This window comes from Eleutherodactylus coqui, chromosome 2 (assembly GCF_035609145.1).
Source record: "Eleutherodactylus coqui strain aEleCoq1 chromosome 2, aEleCoq1.hap1, whole genome shotgun sequence".
Classification (NCBI taxonomy): domain Eukaryota; kingdom Metazoa; phylum Chordata; class Amphibia; order Anura; family Eleutherodactylidae; genus Eleutherodactylus; species Eleutherodactylus coqui.
This window is the reverse complement of record NC_089838.1, coordinates 82,115,364-82,137,453: the sequence shown is the minus strand read 5'-3', so window position 1 is coordinate 82,137,453 and position 22,090 is coordinate 82,115,364. Positions and strand designations below refer to the sequence as shown.

General features: G+C 43.8%; 1 protein-coding gene across 1 annotated transcript in view; it reads right to left on the bottom strand.

The window, feature by feature from the left end:
- PDLIM4 (PDZ and LIM domain 4) overlaps positions 1-16,907 on the bottom strand; it is a 137,004-nt gene extending 120,097 nt beyond the window's left edge. The window contains exon 1 of the mRNA XM_066591140.1: positions 16,491-16,907. Coding sequence (XP_066447237.1) covers positions 16,491-16,583 — 93 coding nt within the window. The 5' untranslated portion in view covers positions 16,584-16,907. The remainder of the gene's footprint in view (positions 1-16,490) is intronic.
- Between the last annotated feature and the right edge of the window lie 5,183 nt (positions 16,908-22,090).

Genomic DNA, 22,090 nt, shown 5'->3' with positions numbered 1-22,090 from the left:
ATTCATAAAAAAATTAGAACACAGAATAACAGTTGCCAATAATGATCAATCAATGAAAAGTGAAAGCTCTAATCTGATTAACAGCTATGGCGAACTAACATTGTACATTTCTAACTTTGGACTAAAGCTGGCCATTGACATGTAGAGATGAAAAATGGTCTTTTTCATGGCAAGTCCTGCTTGGAGAGAGTGGGGTAGGTAAATTTAACCACTCTGTTTTTCCATAAAATTGAGATTTTATAGAGTGCTCTGGTTGAAAATACTAACATGGCGGATCAATACTTTAACCAGTTGCTCCATTGGTACCGATTAACTAGACGACAAATGACACGAAAAAAGAAACTGTTTATTTCAACTAAAACTTATCTAATGTCAATTACCAGCTTGAAGGGGTTGTCTGGGACTTCAGGGATTTTTTCTATTGATAACCTATCCTTAGGAAAGGTCATGAATAGATGATTGTTGGGGATCCCATTGAATTCAATAGGAGCCACACCTATACTACCAAACTGGGCTGCTGCAATACAGACAGTGCAATTTGCTACCTGCAATATCCGTACTGACTGTGGGCTGTCGGGAATCAGACAGGCTCCTGTCGATTGCTGGGGCAACAAAGCGGGTTCTCTAAAAGGGCCACAGTTGGGTTTCTATTAACTAGAGCAACAAAATGGGGTCATATAACTAATTGGGGCCTCAAAGATCTTATTATTGGGGGCCACACCAGGGGTCTTCTTAATTGCAGCCACAGAAGGATTCCTATTACTAGAGGGTTTTAGAGGTGGAATCAGTTTCCACCTCTAATGAACATACCTTAATGGTGGGCACTACTTATGGGCCGATGCTGTGTGCTTGCTTCCAGGCTAAAATTTACCCACCAGCTCCTGATCAGCATGTGCTTTCCTATAACTAACACTCATAAAGTCTGCAAAGAACATGTCTTCTTCACAGTTGGTTATCTAGCAATCCAATCTAGCATGCTAAGTTTTATCACAGGAGCTCCTCAAAACTCTCAGGCCCTATAACAGCAACTTGTCTGTCCGTGAAAATGTTTGGGCTGCTATGAAACATATGTGTTTGAAGCCATTTCTGGTACTGAAAAATAATAGGATCACACAAGCTAGGAGGTTTAATGACTTCCTGACAAGGAGGTGGTGCTCATATATGGCAAATGGGCATCAGGCAAAGCTAGCCTTTTCTATTGTACCTCCTGTCTACAATACATCCAGATTTCATATAACCATGAAGTTAGAATCCTAATGGGTTTGTACCAGATAGAAGTACTAATATATAAGAGTGAGTAAAAAATATACTTTCCAGGATCTGAAAAAAAAAAAACTAGCATATACTTATCCAATGTGATACAATCACTATTTTTAACTTTTTTCCTTTTTTTATTTCACTATTTCAGTCCTTCGTTTCCTGTGCAAACCTAAAAGAGAACGTATTTGGACGGTAGCAGTTTCATTGTGGCAGTTTTGTATGTCACTAAAAATTTGCAGATTTCAGCTTCTTTACTTGAGGCTCAACAGCAGAAATTATGTTGTTACTTTAATGGAGAAACTTAAAGATGATGGATGTTTTCTAAGCGGTGCCAGCAACCTCCAACAACCATCACAGTCAATGACATAAATGGAAAAAGAGTGTGTGAGAGAAATTCAACTTTCTCGTGGAACCAAGTTTTCTGGTTCAAGTAACTTAACAGCTTTCCACAAGCAGAAATGACTGAACATCATTCCAGGATAGACTAAGTATGATGCACGACTACAAAAATAGAAATCTGATTAACTTCTAATAAGGATGAATGGATTCATTTACAATTTGTTCCTCGTGGAAAAAGAAAAACGGAAAAAATATTAATACTTTAATTAATTTAACCCCCTACTGAATAGGATGGGCTGTGTTCATTCAACTAGAAAAGAACATTACAGTTTAGATCAAATACAGTTCGCCCTGCAGTGCGATTGGGGTAGCTAGTTCTAAAGCATGTAGCTCTGGTTACATCATGGCTAGAACTATGGTTTTGGTCTTGTTTTAAATCTAAGAATCAAAACCGGTGCCAGAGCAGGTTGAAGTGGGTGCTGCATACACTCTTACTTGAGCATTTGTGTAAAAGACGACGACGGTGGGGGAAGGAAGGAAGCAAGAGCATACTGCATGCAGGGAAACAAGGAGAGGCACAGATCCTCTGCTGTACCTGTTTGATCTGACATATTCCCTTTTAGGCTGCTCTCACACAGGCGTCTGTAAAAACGCAGCATTTTACAGCGATTTCAGACAATGTTTTCAAACGTGTTCGACAGCTTTTTTTAACGCACCCCATCATTGCAATGAAATGCACTAAAATAGAGCAGACGGCATTCAAAAATCACAGCATTCCTAACGCTAGTCTGATAAGCCCTAATGAAATCAATGGAGGCGTTTTACAGCGTTTAGTACAGTGTTTGAAGTGCCGCACTAAATGCTGTAAAAAAGAGCTGAATTCATAATTCTGCAGGTTATTTTTAACAACAAGCTTGTCATCATATGCACTCGTAACAAGCTAGGCTATGTTTGGAGCCTCTAGCACAGACTTGGCATAAAGGCCCTTTAAAAACACACAATGATTATCGCTCAAAAGCCATCTTCTAACCAATAGCCATTCCGTGTAAATGTGTGCCCATCGTGCACTTACCGTGCACTTTTTGTCCATCTCTGAGTTCAGCTCAGCTTAAAATCTATCAGGACTGATAAGAAGGACCACACACTGAGTTCTCCACGGGCAGCAATGATAACATTCTTTCAGCAGCTGCCCAGCTGGAGAACAATAGTGATGTATTTATAGAACAGACCACCCGCATTTCTCTAAATACATGCAAATGAAGCCAGTTAGCTACTAATGGGATGATTAGCCCATTAGCAGCTAATGCAAAATTATCGCTAAAAACTGTCTGTTTCTGACGAATTTTGAGCAATCATCTGTGTGTAAACTTCGGATGTTATTGTGCAGCATGCTGAGCTATTTTCTCCAGGAAAATGTTGGGAGACATGCTGAAAGCCAGATAAACTCTATTGTAGCGAATGGGGTCCAACTGGCACGGTTCAGGTCTGCCATATGCCGAAGCTTCTGGTTTTTCCTTGTTTTGCTCCTAGGATAGAGCTGAACAACATAAACCCATAGCACTAGTGTGAAACCAACCTTAGCCGGTCTCACACAATAAGATGGAAGCATACGTTCTTCAGATTACTGAACCCTGTCTGGTGCCTGGAGCTCTGAGCTAGAATGTGAGAATGTAGATTCATTCTATACATAAACTGTGGCACAATGTTGGACATTCATGTAAATCCGGTGGAACGTTGCCTTACCGATAATGACAGAATACTGTTGGCCAAGGATTCTTAGATAAGGACTTATACAAGTGGTTTTCCAATGTAAGGAATTTATGGCCGTCTTACCTCTATGGCCCTCATCGGAAGAACTCCCAAATATCATAATGGAGTAAACATGCATGGCCAGCTCTCCAGTCAATCTCTGCCTGAACTCACTCCCAGTAGGTGAGGGTCTCAGAATCGGAATTCACCGTAGAACAGGGGTGTCAAACTCATTTTCACGGAGGACCACATCTGCTTTATACGTAGCTGCCTTCAACAAGCCCTAATAGTGACCCCTAGAGTGGCTCCAGTAGTAATATTGTTTCCTATATTGGCCGAAGTAGTAATATGTGACCCCTCATTGTATTCCCAGTAGTAATAGCAACTTACTTATTGGCCTCTGGCAAGGCAGGCATTCGACTCACCTAGCCTGCAGGTCCGGTCTGTGACCGCTGGCCTCTCCCCTCAGCATCTGCGCTGTGTGCAGGTCGGTGCACACAGACGCTTGAGATAGAGGTTAGCCTTCAGACTGCACTGCCGCTGCCGCACCTAAAAGCTGGGCAAGTAGAATGTCGCATGGCCGGCGGGCCACATAAAATGAGTCGGTGGGCCAGATTTGGCCCATGGGCCTTGTGTTTGACACGTGCTGTGGAGTCTGTACAGATTTTGAATATAAAGATTTTGTTCAACTCTGTATCTACGGACATATTTTTCTCTAGAACTAATTCTTTTAGGGGAGAGTATTTTCATACATAAGGAGTCTCACAGGGCAGCCATGACTTTTTCTAACTGGATGCCGGAAGCGGACGGGGGTACCGGACAGAGCTCATGCCCCTCTACAGAGACCCTATTACAAAACTGAGCTGCTATATAGGCTGTGTGCAAGGATTTCCATCTCTGCATATCTTCACCTCCAACTAATAAGTAGTCTGCATTGTATTTCTGCCTTCCCCCTGTGACTGGCATAATGTATCTGGAATGTATATTATAAAGCAGTACAGACTTTGTGGAATAGTTTTCTATTGTTTGTACTTTGTTAATAACCAGATCACATAACTTGCACAGGGATATACGTTAACTGATCTCTTAAGAGCTTAATCGCCATAGCAGATTACTATCTATAGGTGGCTGGATGGGTTTCTTTGTGTCCAGCCCGGACGGTCTGTGTGACCCTTATATAACACTCTTTCCTTTTGTTCCCAGGCAGCCAGCCGAAACCCCACGTCAGTGTCCTAATCCGCAGGACAGTTTCTACCAGAGATGTTCTGCCGCAGCTTTTATTCTACACTATAGTTGTCTCATTTGCTTTAAACAGTGTTGTCTGCCCTATGAATAATCAGAAATGATGTCCCATCTATTTACTATGTGAATTATGGCGCAGGCTTGTAGATTGGCATGGGGAGGTTTTAGTAGATTTTTGTTTGTTCATACCATCCAAGCAAATTATGATGATGTTTCCTGTATTTACAACAGGCTTGTACAACTTGGCAGGAGTTGGGGGCCAAAATTAAGATCGGCAAACCTCTTGGGGCTGCAGAAAGGTTTTTATCAGCTCACTTTGTAGGTAAACCGCTAAAAACTAGAGATGAGCGAGCGTACTCGGAAAAGCACTACTCGCTCGAGTAATGTGCTTTATCCGAGTATCGCTGTGCTCGGGTCTGAAGATTCGGGTGCCGCTGCGGCTGACAGGTGAGTCGCAGCGGGGAGCGGGGGAGAGCGGGCGGGAGAGAGGGAGAGAAAGATCTCCCCTCCGTTCCTCCCCGCTCTCCCCTGCAGCTCCCCGCTCCGTGCCGGCACCCGAATCTTCAGGAACGAGCACAGCGACACTCGGATAAAGCAAATTACTCGAGCGAGTAGTGCTTTTCCGAGTACGCTCGCTCATCTCTACTAAAAACTTATTCTATATTTTAATGATTAAACTTTACAATATCCCGGCCTGAACTACGTGCTAGAGGTAATTATACTATAGAAAGCATTACCTGCCCCTATATTGAGCTTCTGTGAGGTAGGAATAGAAGTAGGAATTCCTGTGAATGGGAGAAATTGTGCAAGAGTGCCCCAGTGCCCCAAAGGTGGTCCTCCAATCCTAAATAATATGACAACATCCCTTGAAGTAGCATTTGAAGTCATCATAGTTAAAGGGGCTATCCAGCCTTTAAAAATTGATAGTCGATCCTCAAGATAGGCCATCAATATTTGATTGGTGGGGATCCACTGCTTAAGATCCCCCGCTGATCAGCTGATTAAAGGGGCCACGAAGCTCATGTGAGTGCTACAGTCTCTTCAAAGTTTACATCTGGGCATGAACGTGTTAATACTCAGAACGCCGTATTATTTATAGTGGTCATTCTGAGCACCATTCACTTCAATGTGACAGATCAGAAAGGCCACTATAAACAGTATGGAGTTCTGAGTACAATGATCATAGTATGAGCGAGGGTACTGACAGACCTCCCAATGGACCTACATGTTATCACAGCCATCCTATGTCTCTATAACTAGTCAGTTTATTATATGGATACATGGGGCTGGTTGAGATGCTGCCTATTTGTATGTACTGCAGTAAGGGTACTGCGCCATGCACAAGACTAGAGGCCCCTTCTGCCTCAGGGCAAACAGGGGGGTTCACTTGTTCCCCGTAGGCCAGTCTGAGCCTGAAGCAACTTGATTAACACCAAGTCTAAATTAACCTCTCACCTGTACGGCATCATAAGATTAAGGATCATCTTAAGGTATAGAAAAGAGTCTTGCCTATCCAACTCTAAACAATTCTGGGTCTCAAATGTTGAGCATTCAAGTGAAAGAATTGATATTGGCTGACTCTTAAATGTATTGAGTTCTGGCCATATTGAGATAATTCATTAATTCAAGTACATACAGAAAGGACAGGTTTATCTAGAATTACACCCTGACTCATAGTGTTGGAGACACCAAAGAAACGAGAGTTCCATTTCAACTTCTGGTAATAAAGGTGCCCTTCGCGTTGTGGAAAATGAATTGGAAACATTGGTGTGAGGCAGAGAAAGAGAACTAACCACATATTTCTTTGTATCTATTAAAGTTATTGACCCCCCAGTATAAAGGCTTGGCTGCTGAGGAAACTCGGCCAATCACGTGAGTCAGCTTGACAATTGTTAAATGTTAATTGAAGAGATATTGGTTGTCGTGTTTGTGAGAAACTGAAATTCACTGCTTGAGGGCTTATTTACACAAGCGTATATCGGTCAGTTTTTCATGCCCGGCCAATATATGCTTCCATCTAAGCAGTTCCCCCCTTCCCTCCCCCTCACCGTCTCTCTCCTCCAGTCCGGCGTTTGCAATTGAAGGGGGTTGGATGGGGAGGAGCTAAGCTCCATCCCATCCCTCCTACTTCCCATTGCTTGGAGGGGAGGGGGAGAGAGGTGGTGTGTGGGAGGGAAGGGGGAAACTGCTTAGATGAAAGCGTATATCGGCCGGCCGTGAAAGCGCAGGCCGATATACGCTCATGTAAATAAGCCCTTATGTTTTATTCATACCAGAATTATTACAAGGTAATTATTTATATGTATCTGGTATGGACTAGGTAAATACATTTTTTAGTTTTTTTTGTAACTCCTACTATCTCACCAGCCCATATAACTACATACTACAAAAGTACAAGTAGGATTGTGTTCTATTGTAAACATTGAAAAGGTTGCGGCGCTCATACGAGTGTCACTGGCCCCTCAAACAGCTAATTGTCGAGGCAGACCCTCACCGATTAGATATTGATGGCCTATCCTGAGGATAAGCCATCATTTTTTAAAGACTGGATGACCCCTTTACCTGATGGGATCACGTAGACTCTAGAATTGCATTGGAATGTTCCGAAGAGATTCAATGTTTTCATTTCTTTTATCTCTTTTTAAGATTTTGTCACTTTTCAATGTTGAATTTAAATATGCTACATGAATGACTACTGTATAAAAAGTACACTTTCTATAGAAGGGGGCTTTAAAGAGACTGACCTAGCAAACACCGGGACCAACACAGATGTGCTGCATTGCTAGGTAACCATCCACCTTCTCTTCTTCTTTGACCATCAATTCATTTCTTTTGGAAAGTGAAAGTTTCTAAAGCCTTACAAGGAGGGGAAAAAGCGATTAACATTCCAGCCTCATTCTTATGTAAAAACCTGTGTTCTCCCAGATTGACTTGTTTTGGCCATAATCTTCTGTCACTGGGGAACCATGCTAAGATTTATCGGAGTATCTGGAATGAGGAAATCCCTTCACTTGTGTAAACCACGTAACTCCTATGAGTTGAGTCTTCTGCTTTGTGCTTACAGTTAAGGGCATTCTCCCGGACTCTCCAATGTCACTATATGATATTAGGAGTGTCAAAATTTACTCTCCGAGCTCTGATCTTGGTTGTTTATGAAGAGATGCCCTCAAGGGTCCAATTTTAATAAAGTCTACATAAGGAAGTGTGATCTCACTCACTGATATTTGGGAAATCCTGGAGAGCCCCTTTAATATAGAATGAAAAATGCACGGGCAGCACACAGAGTAACACAAGAAGAGCTTTTATGCAGCTATAATAGATAAACTATAATGAGGTCCCTAAAGGGCTATTTTGGAAGTATATTTTGGCCGAAAAGTAATTTCATTCAGGAAGAAAAACATGTAAAAATAACTTCCATAGTGTTCAGCTAGTGCCCATAGGATCTTAATACTTAAATGTGGAAATATTGACTATGAAGAGTGCATCACCTGCAGAGAGTATGGCCATGTATGACATATAGTGAGTTTTACCGTCTGGTAAATATGAACATAAGATATATACAGGAACCTGTAAAATCTTCCCTAACTTATCCAATTTAGGATTCTGTATGGGGATTCCCTCACAGGTGCCGAAAATGGCATTGAGTTGGAACCTCCAGAAGGAACCATTTACTGACTTTGGTGTCTGTTTGACAAGGATTCTATTTGATTCCACTACATTTGGAGTATACAACAGTGTAGTTGACTCATAACCTCATGCTAAAGCCATCATTAAAATACGTCCAAAATAATTACAAGGCAAAATCCGACACAGAATTTTCCACATATAGTCGTGGATCTGCATGCAGATTTAGCCCTTTTCAAAGGGCATATCCACATGCAATATTGCTGGCATGGAAAGGGCTTAGAATCCGTGTCAAGTAGTGACATACCACTTGTTTTTTTCAACATGCGCGTTTGAATTCTGCACTGGTGCTGATTCCCACTGAATGTGATGAGATATGGATTTGCTATTGAATTTAACGTGAAATCGTCATGAGTTCCATGTCAGAAATCCACATGTGAACACACCATAAGGATGCCTTCATGTAGGACATAAGTGCTGCGGAATTTCCCCAAGTTAAATCGACAGTATTTAGAGTACAAGTCATGTGGACGAGATTGTTAAAAATGTTGCCCACATGGAGTGAAACATTTCTGAAAGGAATCCGCAGTGTATTTGAAATACCCTACGGATTCTATGTGCTAAGCGGGGAGCATTTACACGGAACGAGAAGCCAGCGATAGTTTTTATGCTGACCGAGTCAGCGACAACTACTTGCGAACGAATAGTGAATGATTTTTTTTGCGTTTACACTAAACGATTATCGCTCAAATTTGTTTGTTGCCTATAAATGGGTCATTACTATCGCTGGAATTAGAAGTAAGTCTGAAGCAGATGGAACAGTTCAGAATGTCCACAAGAAATGTTCCAGGAGACGGCGGACATCGACGAACGCCACAAAGCAAGAAAGGTTGATGGAAAAGTATCTCCAGAGCCCAAGAAGATCTGAGCGGTCGTGAAACAGGAATTTCAGAATCAAGCGTCCATCGTATTTTGAAGCGCTGTCATTGGAAAAGTTACATTCCAAGAATGTCCATGCTCCAACGAAGATGATCCAGACAGGACAGAGCAGCTTTACGAGTGGAACTTGGCAAGATGTGCAGAAGAAGCAGTTTCCAAGAAAGATTCTTTGGAGCGATGAGGATACATTTAAGTTAAATGGCTCAGTTTATGGCCACAGTTGCGCCTACTGGGGACTGAGAATCTACATACTATGGAGGAACATCATGTTCTTTTACCAGAAGTTACAGCGCGGTGCGGCTCATCAACAAAGGGATTCATTGGACTGATCTTTATTGATGCTACAGTAACTGTTGAAGGTGACTAGAACTTGCTGCAGCCATCTATTGTGACACCCATTCAAGAGGACCTTGAGGATAATGGGTTTTATTTCCAATGAGTTGGAGCACCCCACAATACCATCATGACGTAAGGGCCGACCTTAATGACAATCTGCCAGATGGAGGTTTTTAACCAAGCAACTACTGATGTTTCTGTACCAGCCCAACTGTCCCCGGTCAAACAGAGACTGGATAGGTTCCATTCCTCTGAGATCAAAGGTGCCGCAGTTGTCTGACTGCCACATTTCTCCCCTCTTGGTTAAAGGGTTATGTCAATGTGTGATTATTGGCCAACAACCATCTTTTGTCTTTGGCCAGCTTTAACCATGAATTTGTATCTAAGGCCGGATTCAGACAGACATATTTGTGCGTGCATGAAAAACTTGCACATTCAATATGCAGAAAATAGAACCCGTTGATTTCAATGGGTTCATTAACATGTGCGTATTTTTCCTGCGCATTTCAATAGTGGAAAAAAACACAGCGCAGAATGCTCTATTATCCTGTGCACCAAAAGTCCCCATGGAAGTCAATAGGGAAGCGCAAATGCAATATGCTAGGAGATTAGACTAATTAGTCATTTCAATAGCTGGGAGCATCGGTGCTTTTCTTTTGGCGCGTGCAAATGCACATGCCTTGCACATGGAGAAACAGCAAAATATACGCCTATGCATGCGCAAAAAAAGCGTAGTTCATGCTGCAAATACGTGGCGTTCAAATTCACTTAGGCTCGTGTGAAGCTGGCCTAAGCCACAGTTTCTTTTGGCATATCAAGGTGTGGTTCTGGCGCACCATGAATCTTTTTGTTCTCAGTGTAAAGTATGGCAATTAACCCTACAACTGCCAACCTATGCCTTCTGCGCTTGACCTCGTATTCTAGGATTTCTATGATAACACAAGACGTGTATTTTGAGGAGGGAATCCTTTCAGAACACCCATGTCGTCTGAAAGTAGAGTTATTGGTAGCACATGCAAGACTTCTCCATCTGTTCTCTGCATGAGTGAAGACCCTGCAGGAGTCAGATACGAGGGGTCTACAACGCCGTGTAATAATAGACACCATTTGTGCTCTGGATCCACCTACTCTACACAGTGAATCACAAGGAAGAAAACTTCACCAAAGTTGAAACTTCATATTTGCTGTAACTGATTTGCACCTGTGACCAAGCAGATTAGCAAAGTCAACAAAGGCATAATGCGGCTTTTGTTATGTTCCATCTTTCACAGCCGACACTCCTTTGGGTGGGATCTGGATGAAGTGCACCAAGACCTGCAAGCATGACATTTCTCAACGGGACAGGAACCACAGTCAAAGCAATTTAATGGTTTATTAAACGAGGAGCTGTATCTACCAGCAATATTACCAATTTAGTGACACGTAGAAAACCATGCGCTGAGACGTGTGGCGCTATGGATGACAAGTCAGGCCGGCAAGATCTGCTGGAACCGCTAATTCGGAAAGGTTGGATTGTACATGCTGCTTCACTGAGCCTGAGAAGTAAGACTATGGTGCCACATACGTTAAGGGCTTCACACGGGCATATTTGCGCACGTAAGATGCAGTGAATAGAATCCATTGATTTCAATGGCTTTGTTCACATTTCCGCAGCAAAACCTCAGCAAGCCCTACTTTTGTGCACATTTGCACACCAAAGGTCCCCGTAGAAGTCTATGAGGTGATGTGCAAATGCAATGCAAAAATCAATGCGCGAAAAACAGCATAATTCCGTTGGAAAAAGAACATTTTTGGAACTTATTAGGCTAATTATACATTTCGATGGAAGGGTCAGTGGCTGCATGTTTTTTTGCACACGCAAAAAGTGCAGTAAAATATGTTGATATGAGAGCAAAAATGCCTTACTCAGGACGCAAATATGTTGTGGTAAGGCATGTGTAAAAACGTATATGCCCATGTAAAGGAGCCTTAGTGTGCGCTCCAGGAAAGCTTCCGACATATACACTAAACACACCCATAGGGTTACATTAGCCTGATGGCGGTCAGTGTATTCTTTTGTCTCCATCTGGCCGCCATACGTGAGTATAGTGATAAAGGAAAGACGATGTAATAGTTGTAGACGATGCTCTTCACCCAACAGCATCCAGTGAAACAAGTACATGCTAAACGTACGGCATACATTTTTTTTTACAAGGAGACCTATGGATAAGGGAATATCAGGATATCGCACTCACCAACGCGCGTTTACAGGCCAATGCAAAGCGTTTTTCTGGAGGAGTTTCCAAAAACTTCTGTGAGGTTGCGATCCCACAGCGCAGTTTTCTGGCGTTTTAGAGGATTGGCGAGTGCTTCCCATTATTTGTAGGGGGAAACCTCACATCACACTCACGATTGCAGCATGTTCTATTTCACCACGTATTACGCTTGTACAGCCCTATTGTTCTCTATTGGTAGCGTATGCAACAACGTTATGAGACAAAGCAGGAAACCTGCCAGACTGCGCATGACAGTGTGCGTGAGATACGTGGTCCTGCACAGTGCGCAAACGCTGCCATATGCAGCTGATCGCCGTAAAAGTTTTATGCATATACCTGTGTAAATGAGCCCTTAGGGTGACTACCCACTAGCGTTTTTTTTTTCCGCTGCAAATTTGCTGTTTTTTTTTTTTCCAGATGCCTATGGGTCTTCCTAATGTTAAAATCGCAACGCGACGCAACTTTGTGTTTTTAACATTAGAAAGTCCCATTGACAACTGGAAGAAAAAATAGCAGCAACATCGCAGGAGAAAAAAAACGCTAGTGGGTAGTCACCCTTAAAGCAAACATTTCTATATATGTACAGCCAAGTTTAATGCTTGATAAACAATAGCTGAGGCAATAATCAGAACAGCAGGGCAGCATGGTGGCTCAGTGGTTAGCACTGTTGCCCTGCAGAACACTGGTCATGGGTTTAAATCCTACCAAGGACAATATCTGCATGGAGTTTATAAGTTCTCCCCGTTTTAGCGTGGAGATCCTCTGGGTACTCTGGCACACTCTCACTCCAAAAACATAAGGAGTGGTTAAAGCGACTCTCCAGTTTTGGGATAAAATTCTGCCCTGTGACAGGGAAGAGGCTATATTACCTGAAGTTCTTCTTGGCTGCCCTCGATCAACTGGTGTTGAGTCCTGTTCTAGGCCCTCCAAGATAGCTACAACGGCTTTCTAATTGCCTAATGCACATTGTGCACTGCTCTCTTCTCTGATTGGCCAGCATTAATCACATGAGCAGCTCTGGCCAATCAAATAGCAGGTATACTGCATTAGTAGTCTAACACAACCAATACACAAAAGTAGTGGATCAGAGGGACGGCAGAGAAGAAGAACTGCAGGTAATAAATCCCCCTACCGGCATTCCTGGGACACAGTGTTGTCCTGAAACCGGAGAGTCACTTTAATTGTCTTCTATTGAAACTGGCCTCAGCGGGTGGGAAATTAGATGATGAGCCTCATTGGGAATAAGGACTAATGTGACTGATGGCGATCCCTGGACAGCAAGTATATTAATGCCATATGCGCGCTCCAACATCTGTAGCGATCGCATTAACATGAGCATATTTGCATAAGAAAAATTTGCACACGCAATACGCAGAATACATCGCCCGTTGATTGGTTTGTTCCCATGGGTTTGTTCCCATGCACGTATTTGGCGTGCAAAATTCAGTCGCACAACAGAATATGCAGCTTGCTCTATTTTCCTGTGAATTTGCGCATGGGAAGAGAACATTTTGAACTCCTGACACGATTGGCGATTTCAATGGCAGGACCATCGGTGTGTGTTTTTTTGCATTCGCATTTGTGCGTGACTTGCACGTGCAAAAAGTACAGTAAAATACATCAATGCATGCGCAAATACGCAATACCCATTCCACAAAAACGCACGGAAATACGCTTACGCTCGCGTGAATCCCTCTGATGCTCCTGCAGGTCATAGGGGAGGAAGGCGCTGAGAGATGACAGCTGTTTCCCCTTCTTCTAGCAGCAATGGAAACAGGTGTAAGGCCTTAGATTATACTCCACCCTCTGGGGCTTATTCACATGAATTATATACTTGTGCGAGTTTTGTGCGATTTGCAGAAAGGTGCCCAAATATGAAATCCATTCTTTTGAATGGTTTCATTCACACAAGCAATTTTCTTTCCTTGCAGCATCACTGCATAGAAAACTGCTTTGATGATAGAAATACTACTGTAGTTTTATGACAGAGGGCACTTATCCACTGCTCCAGGCGGCTGAGATAGAAGGATCGTAACTTGTCCTGTTTGTAGCCAATTCTGTTCAAGAATCACCGATTATTCTCTGTGGGAGCAAAAAAATTGAACCGCACTCACATGTCAATGCGATTTTTCTATATTTACTATTGAAACAACGTGCATTTTTCTCGCTAAAAGCATCGCACTTGTGTCACGTGGACATGTTTGTACGCAATACGCAGTGAATAGAACCCATTTATTACTTACTTGCGCAGGAAAACAACAGAAATTGAAATAATTAACTTAAATGCCTATTTCAATTAATGGGATATTATTTTTGCAGCGCAAATGCGCACAACTTGCATATGCAGAAAGTACAGTAAAACATGCACAAAAATACAACACCTATTCCGCAAATAGATAGCACAGAGACCCCTCCGTCTGTGTGACACCAGCTATAGTCACTACGGTCTTCAGGTACAGAAGATGTAACAATGCGACATTCATTAGTAGCGTGCACCTTAGAGCGGATTTACATAGAATTTGATTATAAACGATGCCGTAGTTGTTCCATGTAAACATGGCGACGGAAAGCGTGACGAGCGAGAATTCATTTACTAGTCACTAATCAGCGACCAGAACCGGACAATAGCCATTCATCTGCTAACAACTCGCTGTAGTGTCTGTTTTCAGTACCTTTAATTGTCCCAGATAAACCCACCCTCAGGCTAGCTCCACACGGGCGATCACGATTTTGTTGCGAGAAAATTAGAGCAATATCGCATCTTTTTTCACGTAATTTTTGAGCATCAGCGCCGCTTTTTCTTGCAAAATCATCACTGCTCTTGATTTTCCGGCGCGTTTTTAATGGCGCGATTTTGCAGCGATTTTTTTTAGTGACTCTCAATAGGACTTTCTAATGTTAAAATCACAAGTTTGTTGCGTTATTATGCGATAAAAAGCGGGTTCCAAAGGGAAACAGGAGAGATGGGAAAAAAAAAAAAAATTGCAAATCTCTGAAAGATAGAGCATGCCGCGATTTTTTGTCGCCTCAACACTGCATCAGTGAAAACATCGCAGATGGGAAGGAAACCATCGTAAATCATTAGTTTCATAATCTGCTTTTTTACTGGCTTTCGCATCAGGCGAAAATCGTGTGATTTTCTGGCCCATGTGACACCGCCCTTAATGATGTGGTACATTCTGGCTGGCATTGCCCTACCTGCTTAAGGTGCCCTCACATCTGCGTTAAATCCTCCAGTTGGAGGTTCCTTCGCAGATCCGGCTGAAAATGCCGGAAAAAACGCTTTATGCTGCACTTTTTCTTACGTCCAAAAGCCGGGCAACCGGGGGGGAAGTGAACGACCCCATTATAGTCAATGAGGTCAGTCCGGCGCTGTTCGGTTCCATCCACAGACAGTGCCCTTTGGCTGCAGGGATTTCCCTTTCTAGTTCCCAAAAAGGAGCAGGAAAGAGGAATCTCCAGCACAAGTGTGAAAGCAGCCTTATTACCAATATGTATCCAGTGCTACAATGTATACAGTGCAGTGTAGACAATAGGTATATATAATGGCTATAAACTGGCCATCAGTACAGAACATCTCCTGACCATATACACTCAGTACTGAGCACCTCCTGACCATATACACTCAGTACTGAGCACCTCCTGACCATATACACTCAGTACTGAGCACCTCCTGACCATATACACTCAGTACTGAGCACCTCCTGACCATATACACCCAGTACTGAGCATCTCCTGACCATATACACTCAGTGCTGAGCATCTCCTGACCATATACACTCAGTACTGAGCATCTCCTGACCATATACACCCAGTACTGAGCATCTCCTGACCATATACACTCAGTACTGAGCATCTCCTGACCATATACACTCAGTACTGAGCATCTCCTGACCATATATACTCAGTACTGAGCATCTCCTGACCATATACACCCAGTACTGAGCATCTCCTGACCATATACACTCAGTGCTGAGCTGAGCATCTCCTGACCATATACACTCAGTACTGAGCATCTCCTGATCATATACACCCAGTACTGAGCATCTCCTGACCATATACACTCAGTACTGAGCATCTCCTGACCATATACACTCAGTACTGAGCACCTCCTGACCATATACACTCAGTACTGAGCACCTCCTGACCATATACACTCAGTACTGAGCACCTCCTGACCATATACACTCAGTACTGAGCACCTCCTGACCATATACACTCAGTGCTGAGCTGAGCATCTCCTGACCATATACACCCAGTACTGAGCATCTCCTGACCATATACACTCAGTACTGAGCATCTCCTGATCATATACACCCAGTACTGAGCATCTCCTGACCATATACAGGATCTGATCATTACTCAAGTCCTGGAAATAAAAGGCTCACTAGTTACAAAGTAAAGCATCCTATAGGCGTCGGATCATCTGCTGACCATCAATGTCACTGTCAGTACAAGCTACACCTGGTGACCTAAACATTGTCACCCCTGATGCCAGGAAAATTGTAACAATACTGCTGGTACCAATCATTGTGCCATCTGTAAACTATATAACATTCCCAATGCCATCAACATCATTATTCCTTCTCACTCAGTATTTGCCCCCTGTAAACCTGGCCACAATAGCACTAGGCACCTATTACCCCCATGGGTTGTGCCCAGCTGCTGTACGAGGCGGGCACTGCCAGCCGGGCATCCTGCTGGAAGTTCCCCGCACAGTGCCGTCCCCTCTGCCGCTGCACTTACCCGGGATATGGTGAGAGGAGTGCTGAAGTCCTTGCCCCCCACCAGCCTGAAGCCCCAGGGAGAGGGGCCACTGAGGGTGACTGTCTGTGCCATGGTGCGGTAGAGGTGCTGCGCTGGTACCGAGCCGGGCACCGGACTGACTGCTGAGTGCCTCCTGCCGGAGGAGCGTTCACCGGCTGATGTCACGGGGCGGGGCGACGACCGGACTGATGGGGATTCTCGCCCGGCTCTTCATGCTGCTGTGCCCCTCTCTGCTGCTGGTCGGAGCCCCCCATGTCCCACCATCACTACAGGCTGTAACCCCCTCACTGCTGGAAGGGGACATGTGCTGCTGCGGGGAAGTAGTGAGGACACTTAGGGACTTTTCACAGTGGACAGAAGTAGTCCGCACCACATGACTACTTCCTCACAATGTTATATCTATGGGGCTTGAATTCCGCACCTGTTAAAATCTGCGCGCCTTTTATTTCAAAACCGCAAGGTTAAATTCAGAATCGGAAAACTTTTCTGCTGCGGAATTAAGACGTCTTGTGGGATTGGTGCAATTTTCTAACATATCGGGGATTCCCCAGAAAAATGCAAGACATTCCGCAGCTAGAAACGCAGCAAAATCTGCACTAATTGATAAAGTTCACATCTGCGCTGCGTCCTGTGGACAATTCCAACCTGTGTGAAAGGTTCCTAATGGATGTTCAATGCAAACCTTCCATTGAGCACTATAGCACATATAGCAGGAGGGGGTACATTACACACCGAGCCCACTGAGGGATTTCCGACAGACGACTGGTCAGGGGCCTTCTGCAGTGACAGGTAGAAGGCAACCCCTTGTCTGTCCTTTGTAAGTTGATATGGGTCTTCCACACATGGAAGTGCAGGCTATGAAATGGTTATGCTATATGTCATTTAGGCCTTGGTCACACGGCCGTTTTTTGGTCTGATCTGCAGACGCGCTTGCGAATTGCAGATCTATAGACCAAATGCATCCCAATGGGATCGGTCACATGTCCGCTTTTTATGCAGATGTGCGATCAATTATAGGACACAACGATTTGCAGAACGCGCCTATCTGCGTTCTGTGCATCGCTGTGTTCTATATATGCGCTCAATGGGGCCGGCAGCAGCAGCGCCGACCCCATTGAGAACATATACTAAAGATCGTTCTCCTCTGAGAAGAACGATGTTAGCCCATTGAATTCAATACAGCCGACTCCATTGAAAGCAATGGGCTGCCGGCGAGCGCGGGATGAATTTTTGGGAAGGGCTTAAAAATATAAGCCCTTCCCTGAAAAGCATCCTGAAATGTGTAAAAATAAAAAAAATTATACTCACCTTTTCCCTGCAGCCGGAGTTCAGCCGCATCCGGCCGGCAGTTCTCCTGAACTGCTGTGAGTAGTATTCAGCAGCTGGGGATTTAAAATCCCCGCGTGCTGAATGGGCTGCCTCTGATTGGTCACAGCCTCACCAATCAGAGGTAGCTCTCACTCACCCATTCATGAGTGGGTGAGTGAGTGCTGCCCCTGATTGGCTGAGCGCAGGAACCAATCAGGGGCAGCTCTCAGCTGTCATTCAATAGCGGACAAGATTCAGAAGGCGGTTGAGTTGGGTAGGATGGTTAGCCCTTTTGTATATCCTCTGTTTCACAACCCATGCATATCTCCTTTTGGGGTCATTTTTAGGAAAGAGTCTATTTTGCTTGGTCCATCACCTGTCCTACCCCAAGAGCAGATCTGTCAATGATGTCACCAGATGCAGAATTACGTGTTCTCAACAGTGACATCTCAGCCTATGACTCCAGCTAAAGCGTGCAGAGCTATATAGATACAGAGCCATGGCATCTGACCAGGGGCGTAACTATAGAGGATGCTGGGGATGCGGTTGCACCCGGGCCCAGGAGCTTTAGGGGGCCCATAAGGCCTCTCTTCTCCATATAGGAAGCCCAGCACTATGAATAAAGCATTATAGTTGGGGGCTCTGTTACAGGTTTTGCATTGGGGCCCAGGAGCTTCAAGTTATGTCTCTGTGCAGCATGGTTTAGTTATAGGTATGGGTACAGATACAGATAGAGGGGGGCCCCAGCTCACATTTTGCATCAGGGCCCCTGAGCCTTTAGTTACGCCCCTGCATCTGACCCATGATGTCATTGGGTCTTCTGGCTTGGTGATGTTAGGACCTTCTATTGGCTGCAGCAGTCACATGGGTTAAAAAAAATCACGTGACTAGTGCTGCAGCAGCAAGGGAGCAGCGCATCAGGGAGAGTTTTTTTTGTTTGTTTTTTTTATATAAATTTCATTCCCCCCCACTGACACCAATGTATCTACTAGTTGGAAAACCCTTTAATGTTTCTTTCTCTAGGATTTCCGCAGTTGCGCCAGATGTATCGCAGGTTTTCCTCCACTTTTGAAACTTATTGTTGGAATGAATGTAATAAACAATGACATATCAGCTTTCCATAGCCTGCGCTTTCCTGTGTGGAAAAGGCCCAGATGAACCTACAAAAACGGACTGCCTTCTACCTGTCACTGCGGAAGTTCCTGACCGGTCGTCTGTTGGAAATCCCTTAGTGGGCTCAGTGTGTAATGTGTCCCCTTCCTGCTATATGTGCTATACCTGCTACAGGGCTCAGTGAATAACCCCTGGAAACCCTTTACAGGGGACACAATCAGTCCCAAGGACATTTCTAGTCACATTCTTATCCCTATGGCGCTTGAATTCCGCACCTGTTCATATCCGCGCATCTTTACTTCACAACCGCAAAATGAGAAGTTTTCTACTGTGAAACTAAAGACATATTTTGGAATTGTTGTGGATTTGTAACATACAAGAGATGTGATTTTGCAATTAAAGTCTACAGAATAAAACTCAAGAAATTCTGCAAAACGATCCGCAGAATGCTTTCCGCAATAAAAAAAATGCGCATTTGCGCTGCGTCCTGCGGACAATTCCATCCCGTGTAAAATCCCTTAAACTCCCAATTGTCCTCACTGTTGTGCGAGGAGCACATCACCATTCCAGCAGGGAAATGGTTACAGCCTGCAGGGTACAAGAGCCGCTTCTGGCTCTGGGATGGTAGCTGACTTCCCTGGTTCACCAGGAGTCGGCTTTGCCAGTTCGTGAACCACCCATCACTAAATATGAGGAAAAAGGGTTGGCACTATGTTAGCCAGTAGAGCAAAATGTGATTGTTCCCACCCATCACTAGAATGCCACCCCAGGACGTTTCAACGTTCGCTTCATTTTACCAGGTCACGGAGATGGGCAGGATGCAAGGGCACAACGCCATGTGACTTAGTCCTGCAAAGTGCTGAGGGGACCGTTCTTCATCAGTCCCTGCAATATGCGGTGATTATGTACGGTCCAGACGCTATACATTACTGAAGTACGTGGACTCTCCCTAATTAGAGGCTCAGCCGCTCGCGTTGTTAATAGCGCAGAATCCTGAAGGCGTCACAGCCACTAGCAATAAAATAAGGCATAATAGTCAACATTTACCGAACAGTTTACTTCTGTTCTTATTGTATTCTGCCCCCAGGAAGCTGGCACATGTGACTTGGCCAATTGGCACTAAAATTCGTGACTTATCTCGTCACTCATCTAATTTAGAAAGTGACAAGAAAAGCTGTTGCGCCCTCCAGAGAGACGTAGTGGTAAGCTAATTTCATACAAGTGTATTAGGGACAGAAGTCTCGGCTCAATGCAAGGCTGATCAACCTAAGGGGCACATTTATCAGCGCTTTTATGCCATTTTCTGACAGAGAAAACTTGCAATTTTGTGTGAGAATCCCACTAGCACAAAAATTTAGCGACTTTTCTTCCTCCTGCACAGGCCCCACTTTAAAAAAAAAAAAGAGTGTGGGGCTTGTCAGGAGGGGTGTGGCCGCCCCAGCCCACAACATTTATGTATAACTTATGACAGAAATGGGCATACAGTAATTTATGCTAGAAATGTAGGCCAGGTGCAGGTGTACATTTTATGGAAGTGCGAGGTATGCCATGAATACATTACACTATGTGCTGGGGAAAATCTAACTAAGCTCAGTGCAGAAAATGCTGCACTTAGTAAATTCCCCTCTAATACACCGGATGACAGTTAGGTAAACGAATGCACGAGCAGTGATGTAATCACTAATGTCGTTAGCACTCGTGCAGAGTGTTTACACTGACAGACTTCACCACTGGATGGCGGGCTTCTCACTCAGCGCTTCTCCTTCTATGTGATGCACTGAGCGGGGAGCATTTACACTGAACAACAAGCCCGCGATCCAGCGATGGTTTTTATGCTAACTGAAAATCAGCGATGAGAGCCTGAGAACGAATAGTGAGCAATTTTCTTTTTGCATTTATACTGCACGATTCATTTGTTTGAAAGTCACAGCCAAAGACCCGAAGGAAAAGTAGAAGCTGTTTTAACCACTACTGCCTTCTTTCTTGCAGGCCATGTAGCACTCAGTGAGTGCTGGGCAGTGAATAGAGAAAGCAGAAGTTCTGCTTCCGTTATTCTGCACACCGATCATGTGATCGCCGGGTGCCCCCTGCCACAGCAGAGCTGCAGGCTCTTAGCAGACCCCTTAGCAGCTTTGACAGTGACTGCTGTCGCACTAGGGGGATGTTTTCCCCTGTAACTGGAGATCCTATGGATGCAGTTGAAAAGTGTGGAATATAAAAAAAAGATAATGTGAATGACCCCCAAAGGCCTTATCTGACATCATAGGGGACATAGATTAAAAAAAATAATCATAATTTTTAAAAAAAATTACACTATTAAATAAAAATATATATAAAATAGAAAATAACCCACCACTAACGCCAACCTAAACCATCGCCGTATGCGCCCTGTAGCCTGAGACAAATTATATATCAAAACATTTGACAAACTATATATCAAAACATTTGACATAAATTGAGAAAGCTTTTCTTGTACTTAATTTTAGCGCAAATATACTAATTTTAAAAATAAACATCTATAAAAAAATTTTAAAAATCTTTTTTTTTTTTAGCTTTTTACCCCTAATAAAACATAAAAAAAATTAAGTGAAAAAATATCTTAAGAAAATAGCCCTATATGTCACAAGAAAAAAATATAGGGCTGTAAAACTCCTAAAAAGTGGTCTTTTAGGACCAAAACACCCTCGTCCTTAGAGGGTTACTTTCACATGAGCAACTGATGATTAAAATGGTACCATTAATGCCCTATGTTATTTATCTGTCGGAAGGGTACTTCACATCGGCCAGCGGTTCGGGCTTTCTCCCTGCCTCTTCTACTTAATACGCCCCCTTCTATGTTGATGGACATTTCCACCTCTGGCTTCGGTAGATGACATGCATTCCATGTTTGGCACGCTTGCACTGCACTGAGGATGCCGCAAGCGGAGTCATGGAGCCCTTCAGATATTTGTAGACAGCTATTAAGTCTCCTCTCAGCCTTCTCTTCTGCAAGCTACACATTCCCAGATCCTTTAACCATTCCTCATAGGACATGGTTTGCAAACTGTTCGCCATCCTGGTTGCTCTTCTCTGAACTTGCTCCAATTTGTCAATGTCTTTTTTAAAGTTGGTGTCGAGAACTGGACATAGTATTCCAGATGAGGTCTGACTAAGGAAGA